This window comes from Seriola lalandi, unplaced genomic scaffold (assembly GCF_002814215.2).
Source record: "Seriola lalandi dorsalis isolate HSWRI2012SDOR001 ecotype SW California unplaced genomic scaffold, Sedor1 jcf7180002054360, whole genome shotgun sequence".
Classification (NCBI taxonomy): Eukaryota; Metazoa; Chordata; class Actinopteri; order Carangiformes; family Carangidae; genus Seriola; species Seriola lalandi.
In genome coordinates this window covers 353805-366317 of record NW_019524913.1, presented here as the reverse complement: position 1 = coordinate 366317, position 12513 = coordinate 353805, and the positions used below count along the sequence as shown (strand labels likewise).

Genomic DNA, 12513 nt, shown 5'->3' with positions numbered 1-12513 from the left:
TGCACATGACATAAAAGAGCAAAGATAAATGGACAAAGTGGTGCAGACACCAGAGGCGGGCAGATTTGTCTGCGCTCAGACTTCAGCGGCGTGTAAAACTTATTTTCTACTCATCTATGATTCAACAACAGAATCAAACATTTATCTTATGTGTCAGAAACAATGAAAGAGAATATAAGACCACAAAAATGATTCAGCAAATTAGTGGTCAGTAATGTATTTAATTGAAAATGAAAACAGCTATATGTAAAACTTATGTCTAGAAAGTCTCTCAGGTTGATCACATGTAGAAGGAAGTACGCTAGAAGCTGATGTTTGAAAATATGACAGACGTGTAGCAAAGTCTTTGTGCGTTACTCGCCATCAGTCAGATGGAAGAAGGGCATCAAAGTAGACCAAACAGGGTAAATTAACAGTCAATAGCACAATTGTTTCTGGCCCGGAAAAATGTCCTTTATCTCTTGATGAACGTGGAAGTTTTCTCGCGTTCATCCTGGCCCCACATCTCCTCCCTGCTCTTTTCCCACTCCGGAGTGAATGTAATCAGCTGTGACATGAAAAAACACGTTCTCTGTCTGTCAGGACTCCGCTAGTGTTCCGCTGACAGTCCTCTGCTGACTCTCCTCCTCCTCCTGCTCCCCCCGAAACGGCCTCTCCCCCACCTCCCCGTCTCTTCTCCCTCACATCCGCTGTGCTTATGAACATCAAAATGCCATTAGGCCCTCAAAAAACACCTCTGTTCCCTTGGTTGGCAGGGCCTCGCAACACGGCCGTGCACTCTGAGCCCTCCGAGCGCCAGCTATTGCTCACCATTGGGCCTCTGCTCCAGCCATTGTGAAAAATAAACCCCCAAAAAAGAGCCATTCTTGAAGAAAAATATTGGGAAGTGAAAGACGGATAGAACAACTGGGGCAGATAACACCCGGCAAAATACAATAACGCTGCATCCGGTGACAGTTGGACATTGTAATTGCTTAAGGCAGTGAAGGGACAGTGGTGGCAGCGGGTGTGGACGTGGAGGTGGCTGAGGCGGCATGGCGGGTGCTAATGGAGTGATGTCACATGAAACGCCAGAATGACAGCTAGTTAACTGGGGAGGTTTGGCTGATCAAATAAAATGCATTAACTCCAGGAAATGGATATTGCGGGCAGCCTCAGAAATGGCCATATCTAATGAGGCAAAATGCAAATGAAGGAGGAAAAGAGTCGTGAAAATGTTTAAACTAACTATAAAGGGATGATGGAGTGTCGGACAGTGGCCGTCAATCTCCCCACTCATTACCTTCATGTGAAATTAACAGCAGCTTTAATCATTACATAAAATCTGCTCCAGCCCATTTGTTGATAATTGTGAAGCGCAGAGGTTCAGAGTGGGTTCTTTGTCATCAATCACAGCAGCAGTATATTTCCTCTGGTTAGGGGACACTGCGAGTAAAAATATAAGTTATACTACATTCCTCTTGCACTATTTCTCTTCCTGGGGAATGATCTATAATATTTAGCTGTTTCCAGATGTATTAAATTTGAAACTACTTGGTGATTAAGTATCTACAGGAAAGTGCTGACCATTTCAGCTCATGATGTGACATATTTGGTGCAGTTATTTCTGTACCATACTAGTGTTGGGTAGGAAATCATAGCAGCGTTAAACCGGTGTTGCAGTAAATCTGCTGCGGCTGTGGCTGTGACTTTAAAGTGGATACCTGGCTACGATGTGTGAGAAAAAATCAAATCATTAGAGTCTGCTCAGAGTCAGGAGACCAGACTATGGAGAAATTATGAAGACTATTATTTCGGTGGACTCTCCCCAGCCTTTTGATAACAATTCCCTGAAATATTCAATACATATAAAACACATGACTTGATTTGAAGAGTTTTATTTCTACTGCACCAACTACAATCCATTTGTTTTCGTTTAGGTGGAAATGGCATCTCTGTTCACTCTGCTGTTGTTTGACATATAAATATAGCATTTGAATGACTTTAATATCCTTCTAATCAATGTCCAGTGATCTTTTGATGTCCTCAATTCAATATAGGAAGGGTCATCCATGCCGCAGCTTTATAAACACAATAAAGGTAAATGATTACTGTCCACTGTGGTGTCCAAAAATACGGCCAGTAATGAAGAGAAATGGAGGAGTTTGAGGGGGAGTCCTGTCATGTGTCATTGGCCAACTCTAAGCCCAAAGATTAATCACAAGAGAGGGGCTCTGTGGCTAAGATGTGGTCACCCCTGATCAATAAATCTGCCCCCCTCCCTCCCTCCCTCCCTCCCTCTATGTCTCTCTGCTTCACTGTCTCTCTTTTTCTCCAAAATATACACAGTCGTTGGCACAAGCTAAATCAGCATAACTGAAAAGATGAATTGATGACATTTACAGCCATATTTGTATTGATTACTGGGGTTTTGACTTCCGAGGCTCCCCTCTTGAGGAGTTGACTTATGAAAATGCACTGATCTTGCATTCTAGTTGAGTCTATTTACAAAACCATCAATTGCACATTACCACTTCAAATGAAAAAGGGCATAAAATAACCCGCCAGGAAAAATACAAAAATGCAAAAATCCTCCTCATAAGAGAACAGGGCAACAGAGTTTAGAGGAATTTCTATTCACGCATCCACTGTACATCACAAAATATATACCAAATCTACCTTCAGCTAACCACAGCCAAACACACAGTGGAGAAGAATTTCTGATAATATTCTGCAGGGACCACAAATGGGACTTTTGACTTGGTCTATGAGGAGGGCATAATGCAATAACATTGCATTAAAAGGGTCTTTTTACAGCGTGGTAGCGCTGTGCGGCTGTATTCCTCGTGTGAGCCCGGTGCTCTGTTTGCGGTCACTAATGGGCATCAGAAATTACAGGCAGTGGAATCGCGCCCCGCGGGGGGACTGGCCTCCTCAGCGGAGCGGAGCACTTAGACAGTGTCTGGGAGGCTGCTGGAGGAGGAAGGGGGGAACTCAATGTCACAGCCCTGCCTCATAATTAAAGAAACCCTATTCCTTATCCACTGTTAGGTGAGCCCTAGCTTGGTGCTCCATCTGAGGGCTCCCCTGTGGGTGTCTAATGCGTGTTGCCCCCAGTGTGCATGTGGGCTGATCAGGGAGCTGTGCCTTTCTACTGGGTGTCTGAGCTGGGAGCCCTCTGCCCACCACAAGAGTAATGGGGCCAGGTTTATAAGAATCGCAGACCTCAAGAAGCGAAGGCAATATGAACTTGGTGAAGTCTGAAAACCAAACAAAACCGGAAAAGCCAGGAAGTAAGTGCAAAGCGCAATGTAGGTGTAATTTTAAAAGTCAAAGTACCGACACAGTTTTCCAAATGATCCTCCTGAAATATGATAAATTTAACTTTCTCCTTATTTAGAAATTCAGGATTCATCGTTGGTCCTTAAGTCTGTAGATTTTCTTCTTGCCTAATCCCTCATTGAAGTAAATAAAAGTAGTAGAGCTGTCATGGTCAGGTTGTTTTCCTCATCTAGCTCCCATGCTTTATAATTATTCATATGAAATGTGGTGCTGTTGATGGGCAACAGTCTTATTTTCTGCTTCAGTCAACAGTGCACATTTGTATTTCTAAATTGTGGAGCGCTTGTTATGTAAGGCAATTTTCTGCCTTCTTAAGAGCCGGATCTCCTGTGCATTAATAAGAGGCTAGGCTGAGCTGCTGGAGAGCTGAGGGCCTGTTCATGCTCTGAACCACACAACCAGCAGCAGCAGCAGCAGCAGCAGCAGCAGCAGCAGCAGCAGCACAGCCATTTAAACACAGTCTGGCACCACATACCATTTATACACATTTAAAAGTTTTATTAAAAAATTGTAATTCAGAAACAGGTGTTAGCCTGGATAATGGTCAGATGTGACAGTGCTCAGAGCTTCTGCAAACTCAGATTATTTGCAGCTTTACCTGAAGCCATAGCAAAGATTTTTAGAAATACTGAGGTCATTAGAGCCTCGTCCAGCCCACAACCCCATGCCCTCATTCATTTACCTAATTAATTATATTTAGTGCCTTTTGATTTTTTTTTTTTTTTTTTACCGTGACACTCTGAATGCTTGTTAAAACCATCACTACACTGCTAGGAATATAATTCTGGTGGAGATACATTAAATCCAAATTTATTACATTTAAATATTTTTCCTACAAACGATCAAAGTAGGATCTAAAAAATACACGACTACTACTATACTACTACTATACTACTGTATAACCCCCCACTTTACTTCTGATTTTTAAATTAAAGAATTCTGAAAATGTGCTTTGAAATTGAAAACTGAACTATCAATTCAAAAATGGGAGGAAAAAATAAAAAAGAATATGCATTGGGAAGTTTACTGTCAGAAATCTATTGAAACAGATCTGTAAAATTAAATCTTTATGAATAACCTCCAGTCTTTTTCCAAACAGACACCACTGTTGAGTTATGAGACATTCTATAGATAATGGACTCTTCCCTCGCTGTAAGCGTTGCCAGTTTCATTGACAAGCCGCAGTATGAGCCATTGGGTCCATATTTGAGCATGTCATTTTAATTTTGATTTAATACCCTGCAGAATGATGGCGGCCCGTTTCGCTAAATTGAATAGACGTGGAGCTGATCTGGAAAATCAATTAATCGATGTGCAAGGCTCATTTAATACACATGTTAATATAATGAGAGAAACACCCACCACCCATAAAAAAGAGACATTTGGAGCAAATTGGACAGTGGTGATTTTAACAGCGGTTGACATAAGTAAAAGTGCACTGCAGTGGAAAACAGTGACATGAGTGTCTGAAGGGGCCTCAGCTGGAGACAAAAGCAGCAGAGATGGGCCCGAGACTTGAGGAGGATGGTGGAGTGAACGAGGGGGGGTGGGGGCGTGGGGGTGGCAAGGAGGTGAGAAGAGATGGAGAGTGCAGACAGGCAGGCCTCTGAAAGGCTGTTGTGGTTGGCAGCCGCTGACCTTGGTGACGATGGGTTTTCACCAGAGGCTTCTAATGAAGGCTGATTGCCAGGGAATAGTGAGGGAGCCAAGGGGTAGAGAGGGGAGCAGGGAGGATGAGGAGAGAGAGAGCAAGATAGAGTGAGAAGAGAGAAGGGAGAGAGAGAGAGAAAAGGATAGAGGAGAGGCTCAGGTAATTGCAGCACTTGTGGGTCTGAGGCCCTGCGGTCCTGTGATGTCGGGGTGCAGTGGGGAAGAAGAGAGATGTCTGTGGACGCTTTGGTGGTAAATTGTGGAGCACAGGGATAGGAGGCAGGCCCCTAGGCTGTAATTACCCCTATGAGTGTGCGAATGGAGAGTGGACAGGCCCAGTGTGGGGCTCTGACAGCGATCAAGGAGACGACTGCGAAGGGGAGTAGAGACAGACACACGGACAGACGGCAGGAGTCTGACGGAGGAGGAAGACAGAACGCCTCCATCTCTGCCAGGCCGCCCGAAAAACCAGCCAGCCAGACACTGGACCAAGGTCAGAGGCTATTAGTGAACACACAACATGCTGGTGACAAGACAGCCTTGACAAGAGCGACAGAGAGACAGCGCAGTGTTGAAGAGGATGCAGCTCCTGGATGGAGGAAGACATAATAGAGAAGAAAAAAAAAAGGCAATAAAAAAAAAAGCAACTAATTAGATCGGAGCCACAGAGAGAGAGGGATGTTGGGGCTCCGCTGGATGGCGCAGCGGGGTCAGGAGGGTGTGGGCATACGAACTGGAATAAGAGAGTTGATAGGCTGGCCTAAGCTTCCCGCTGCCACGGATCAGTATGTACTGCCTCTCCTCTCCCTGCCTGGGCTGATGTAACTCACTGGAGTGGCAAATTACACCAGACCTACAGCTGTAGCCCGACATTATGATTAATTTGATCAGTAATTTCTCCTGTTTTTCATTTTAATCGCCGCGACCATTCTGCTGTGGCAGGTCTTTCAGATCTAATTAAGATCAATTCCGGTGTAACAGACTTGGCGAGCGCCTTTACCCCGTCAAATCCCTGAGCTCTCCGGGCGTGGAGAAAACCCGCAGCTCTAATCAATCAACTTCCAGCAAAATCCAGCGGGCTCCCGCAATCAGCCCATTAACACACTTAAGCAAATTTCATAATCTCCCTCCGTCTATTTGTCATCACTGTGGTGGCTATTTCAGGCAGCTACAGGCTGCATCTCACTGTACTCTGCATAATGGGGAGCAGAGTGGGTGTGGGCGGGGTAGAAAGGTACATTCTTACTCCATTTAACCAAATTAGCTGCACTAATCTGAGTTTAGACCATTGACTCAAGGGGACACAGTCTGGTTTGGTGTGATTTGTATGCTAATAGGTATATTAATGAGCCAATCAATGAATTTTGTCTCATAAATTAAAAACACCAAACACTAAAACACTAGGGATGTAATGAATGCTGAGGATTTCCTCACTATGAGTTTACAAAGAATATCGCACACCTCCCATGAGAAGAGAATTACAATGGGACATTAATTGGAACATAATGAGTGTTTGTCTCTCTGCAGCTCTGCACTGTTTTTTGGCAAATAGTTGAATGGCTGGGTGATTCTGCGTGGCTGAATAATGACAGCAGGAAATAGGGGTGTTATCTGTGTAATGCTGATTGTATTATGGTAATTATGACTCGACTTTACTGCACAGACCAGCTCCTCTGGGTAAAGCATGGAAACACCAGAAATGCCCTTCTGTGTCTTCAATTAAAACATACAAAAGCAGATAACGGTGACAATTCACATGTGTTTGCCACAAACTCTCTGCTCAGGGAGTCTTCCTGAATTAAAAACTTTAAACCAGTGAGGTGCTCATTGATTATGGGACTGAAAATCCAATCACTGACCCAGGCACCGGAGGGAGGAGGAGCTGCTGTTTAAATCCTATTGCAGCCTTGAGTGGGTGCTGAGGCCACGGCCTGTCCTTGGGCGAGCCCCTCGCTGGGTGACACACTCTTTGACAACCCCAGCACTGACCCAGAGAAACTAAACCTTTTACAGCCATTCTGATTCTCTCACACACACACACACACACACACACGCACACACACACAAACAAACACACACACACACACACACACACACACACACACACACAAACAAACACACACACACACACGCACGTTCCATAATCCTATTTGATGAGGCAATATCTTAATGATACCTGATGTGGCCCCTTCGGCCCCCCTCGAGGGAGGTCTGTCCTCAGTCATCATAATCAGCCGTGCTGCTTCTTTTAGACCAAGACAATCTATATAAAGCTAAGGGTCTCAGTCTTAAAATGACCCTGCTCCTGCTGTCTTTATGTGTCAGAGAAGGACATTCACAGGTTCTTGGAAATGTAACAAAGTTTAGGTTTAATAGCAAATCACTTATGAGTGTGAGAGTCTGACTATAGTGTAGCTGTTACTTAAGGGTATCAAACGCTGCCTACTGCAAGCTTAATGTGTGAATCTGTATGTTGGTCAGTGGCTATTGAATCCACAGTCAGACTGGACGGTGTGTATGGTGCGATGTAGCGGCTAGTCTTTGGAGCCCATTAAATACAGAGGCTGTTTTTCCTGCTGAGTCTCACTAGGCCGTGACAGGGCCGGAGAGGGCTGCAACGGGGGAAACAAATAGCCCAACTCATCCTGGCCATAAAGAAGGTTGCACCACAACCCAATAAGGGTCTGACGCTGATGAATGTGACCAGGGACAGAAAGGCGACCCTGGCCAGTCTCCACCAGAAATGAAACCACAGGGATATAAAATAGGTTATTATCGTCACACAGTGACAGCCAGACGGACAGAAGGGCAGAGATGGATGGACAGACAAAGTGACTAAAAAGCAGGTTGAGTAGGAAGAGCAGCAAAGATTAAGGGACTGATTACAGCTGGAAAGCCCAAGGATAGATAACCCCAGAATCCCTACTGAATCTGCAGGAGAAGGATGTGAATCATGCTTCTTGCCTGGTCGTGAGGTTTGATGTGCTCGAGTACATCAAGGCTTCAGCGACAAGATGCATATTCTAATAGCTCCACATAGACAGAAGAGCTGCCAGCCTCCATTCAAATACAGCCACTTGATAAAGATCAAGTGCTGACAGAAAATCAAGCACTGTGTAAACTGCTTAAGCACATCATTTCTCGAGGTTGACCTGCCCGAAATCACACCATCATCAGTGACGCCATTCAATGCACACTTGAATTCTTTAAGTGGAGCGTCGCATTTTCACATATGGATAATATATCTAATTTGTGCACTGTATTGTAAGTTTAACATCAAGACTAACACTGTGGCCTTCTTATGCTCCCTGTAATGTAGCTCATTCAGTGTCCATGAAACATTACATGAAGAGAAGATTTCTGAGAGCCTTACAAATGTGTACAATGGCAGACAATTAACAAATAAATATGCAAAAAGCAATCTGTTGCTTCAATGATCAGCATAAATACAGGTGGACAGGTCAGGTATCAGTCAAAAGTCACCAGTCCACATTTTATACTTAAATTGTAAAAACAAAACTTTAGCAATGTATAAGAAAAGAAAAATAAGATTAACGACTGTTTTGCACTTTCACGTTGCCTTAAACAATGATCCCAAGCTGCATACAGTGAGGTGTACAAAATAAAGTTTGAGGTCAATACCATGAGTTTAGGATCAGAATCTGCATCAGAGAGAGAAATTTGGATTGGTGCATGACTCCACAAAATGTATCTTCGTTTGTTGACTTACGGGCAAAGGCATGGGCGGGGTGACGGGAGAAGGAAGGCTGCGAGCCGGTGACTGGTTGGGTCGGTGTGGTGGAGACTGCTGTGGCTGTCCAGAGGTGGAGGAGCAGGCAGAGCCTGGAGACGGGACAGAGGTCTGCTGCTGGTTGGGCGGGGTCATGTGATGCTGGGTTGGCAGCTGGTTCTGGGTGTGGGAGTGGGTCTGTTGGTGATGGTGTTGCTGCTGATGCTGCTGATGCTGCTGTTGCTGCTGCTGGTGGTGCTGCTGCATCTGTTGGAGCTGCTGCAGGTGCTGGAGCTGGGAGTTGAGTGATGAGGTAGCTGTTGATGAAAGGACAGCGAGTTGTTTGAGTCTTGTTTTTGCATGAGATCTGAACTCTCAATATAGAGCGCAACAAACGCAAATGACTTTGGACTGACAACATGACAACAAGTCTTTCAGCAAATAAACAGGAAGCCATCGTTATCTGAAGAATATACTCACACCTCAGATAGAAACACACGTACTCGTGGAGGTGTGGGATGCATAGGATGAATAGTGAGAGACAGATGTAAATTGGGTGGAGCCACAACAGGGTCCCCCAGGGTTTTAAGCCTGCATGGCAGACTCAGTGAATTTAATTTTGCTGGTTCGAGGACAAAACTATCAAGCCTGACTGATATAATTGCTCTCTCTGGAGCCAAAAGTCTTCATTGTAACTTGGAGAATGTCACAATCTTTGGTTTAATGGCTGAAAATCTCATAGGAAAGAGACATCCATCTTCACTGCAAGAGTTCAGAAATAAACCCATTAACTAATTGGATCCAATAATGGCACGCCATTAGAACCTCATTTCTACATTTAAATGCTTATAAATTTTTATGCTGTTTAAAAGGAAAATGGTTAACACTCAGGCTGACACAGAACAGCCTGCAGCCCTGCATGCAAATACTACCCACGGACCCAGAGGGTCCATCTAAAACATGATCCAAAACATAAACATACAAATATTGTTCTGTGATCACTGCAGGTGCACCTCAACGTCATGGTCATTTTCTATGACAGTTCTTACAAAAACATGCGAATACAGAATTTGGTGGATCAGTGCGTGCGCACGCGCGCGCGCACACACACACACACACACACACACACACACACACACACACACACACACACACACACACACAAAGTTTGAATGTCATAAGAAAATCCATAACACAACATAGACAACAAATAATGTCTACAAAGGGTATCATCTGTAATGCTATATGTGGAGAATTGGACTAAAAACACCATCTAGGCTGACCTTCACAGCCTAAATAGAAGAAAGGGCAAACTGAGTTTCCATACAGACATAATGGATATAAAAGTTTTTTTTTAACCTCTACACACGCAGAGAAAAATGCTTGTCAGCCTTGTCAGTCAGAGAAGAATATTCTATATGGTAAAAAAATGAGTCCTATATATACAGTTATTCCTCCGTCATGCAAAATGCAAAAGACTTGATAGAAACATGAACCATAAAACAAAAACAAAAAAAAAACATGCATCATGGCTTCCATAGCCACACATAGATGTTTCCTTTGACTCTGTGACATTACACATCTTGGTACAGAAATCAACAGTAAGAGTACATCAGACGACCATGACAGGATCCAACGTGATTTTCTGTGGATTAAAAGATAATGTGGGCTTGGAGGGGACAGACTGAGCTGTGCGGTGATATTTGACTGCACTTCACACACTGTACTACAGAGAGAAATTTGTGTAATGGAATTGAACAAATTTACCTTAAAGTTGGACGAAGTTACAACAAGTATTAATAAGAAAATAATACAAAACTAATTTAAAAGTATTACATTTCTTTGACAATGATCAAGAAATATATGGAGGACGTGCAGAAACTAAATCAATCAATAAGTTTACTATGTGACTGTTCATTAGATTGATGATCATTGTTGTACAGAAAAAAACAAATGCTGAAATTTGTGAACAAATCCAACTATATTTTTAAATGACTAAAAGTTTAAAATGTAACTGAGTAAATTATACAGATGAAACAAGTCGTTTTCTGTATCTAAAATCCATCACAACGGTTTGGTTCATTTAAATGTGCAAATTACACTACAGTGCAATATGACAATAAAAAACATGAATTTTTAAATCAATTGTTGTATTAAAAGTAAAATCTGCAGCATTATCAGAAAGATTTTAAACAGTGCGTCACATACACAGTTTGCTATCGTGACTTAAAACACAAAGGACTGAATAACAAACACGGAGTGTTTGTGAACATCCAATGATAACGCAGCCGAGCAATTGTTAACACAGGCGTAGACAAGCTTGTATATATACAGAATCAATGCACTTAAATAATTTAAGTATGGTTGTCTCATAAAATATGAATAAAACATCAGGGCAGACAAGTCTTTGATTAGTGTGGTCACTACGACTCCAGGACAGGCACAGATGAACATTTGATGAACATCAGATCATCGTCCTCTTTCCTCACTCTGCAGAAGCTCAGCAAAAGAAAGCCGGCGTCTCTTGGCCAGTAAACAGTACACTTTTACATTTCTTCTACCTCCTGACACATTGACACCTCTCTCACACCCCCACCATGAATTATATATCATCTGTGCAAACGGCGAGAGTCCAATTCTCTCTTGAAATGTTGGGGCAAGTTGTCTAGCAAGCGCTGAGCCCCTGACAGGACCGGCTCTTTTCCTTTGCAACTTCACAACGACAAAATGTTGAGCCCTATTTAAAGATGGAATAAAAGGGAACAAAGACGGAGAAAACAAAAGGGGGGTAAAATGAGATTTCTGTCAAAAAATTATCGAAACCAGGCGAAGATCAAAGACGATTGGAGAATTTCCTCCAGCGCCAACCATTACGCTGAGGAACAAGAGGCACAACAAAAGAATATGAGGCAAAAGAAAACAAATACAGAGGGAATATGGAAGAAGCCCCATGTGGCCTTATTATAAGGGCTACACCGCAGGTAACTATATTCTTTAACAGCAGTGCTTTATAAATTCTGTCATCTTGTTAAGACTGTCAGGACCACTGACCCTCCCTTCCCCTCTAACTGGGCAACTGGCATTTTGAAGCTCATTCTTTTAACCACAGCTGTCTGATTGCTTTGGTTGAGCACATAATCCAAACGGCTTGTCTCAGCTAATTGTTTGTGCTCCTTCCTCCAGCAGACACAGGGCCGAGGATGAGAGCGGGAGCTTCACTTATGATGGAGAGAGGGCAAAAGGGTGCCGGGATCCTATAGTGCTCATTATATCTCCCACTGTCTCTTTGTTGTGTTTCATATTCACCAGTCCTCCGACTGCGATGCAAGCTGCGCTCCCACTTAGTCATCAAGCCTGAGGGCTGTGAGAGCAAGGGTCCCACTCTCACTGTTGTCACAACTCGCCTATGTTAATGTTTATAATGAGGAATGAGCCAGATCATAGCAGGAAAGTCATGCAGCTAAATGATGAGATACAAGCTGAACTGTGGCATTTTGTGCTCCATCTAAACATTTAACAACAATCATTTGGGAGTATGAAACACCAGCACTGAGAAATCTGAGAGGCCTCCAACCTCAACGCTTTGAGGAACTGTTTGCCATCTCTCTTTCAGAGCTTTTTTTTTTTTTTTTTTATTTTGCTTCAGTGCCACAGTAGAAATCAACTGTTATCTTTGACTGTCCCGGCTCCGGCTTCTGAAGTACTGGAGGACGAAGCGAGACTGATTGTCAGAGGTCGAAAGGCTAGGTCAAAGCTGGCTCATTCGTCAGACAAAATGCTATTTTTGTTTCCTGTGCGGTTGAGGAGAGAGA

The 12513-nt window shown here is 43.4% G+C and overlaps 1 protein-coding gene across 1 annotated transcript in view; it reads right to left on the bottom strand.

Annotated features, from left to right (window-relative positions):
• The window catches only part of pou6f2 (POU class 6 homeobox 2), a 68379-nt gene that overhangs the window by 23887 nt on the left and 31979 nt on the right, over positions 1-12513 (bottom strand). The window contains exon 4 of the mRNA XM_023408325.2: positions 8702-9018. Within this exon, the coding sequence (XP_023264093.1) occupies positions 8702-9018 (317 nt within the window). The remainder of the gene's footprint in view (positions 1-8701; positions 9019-12513) is intronic.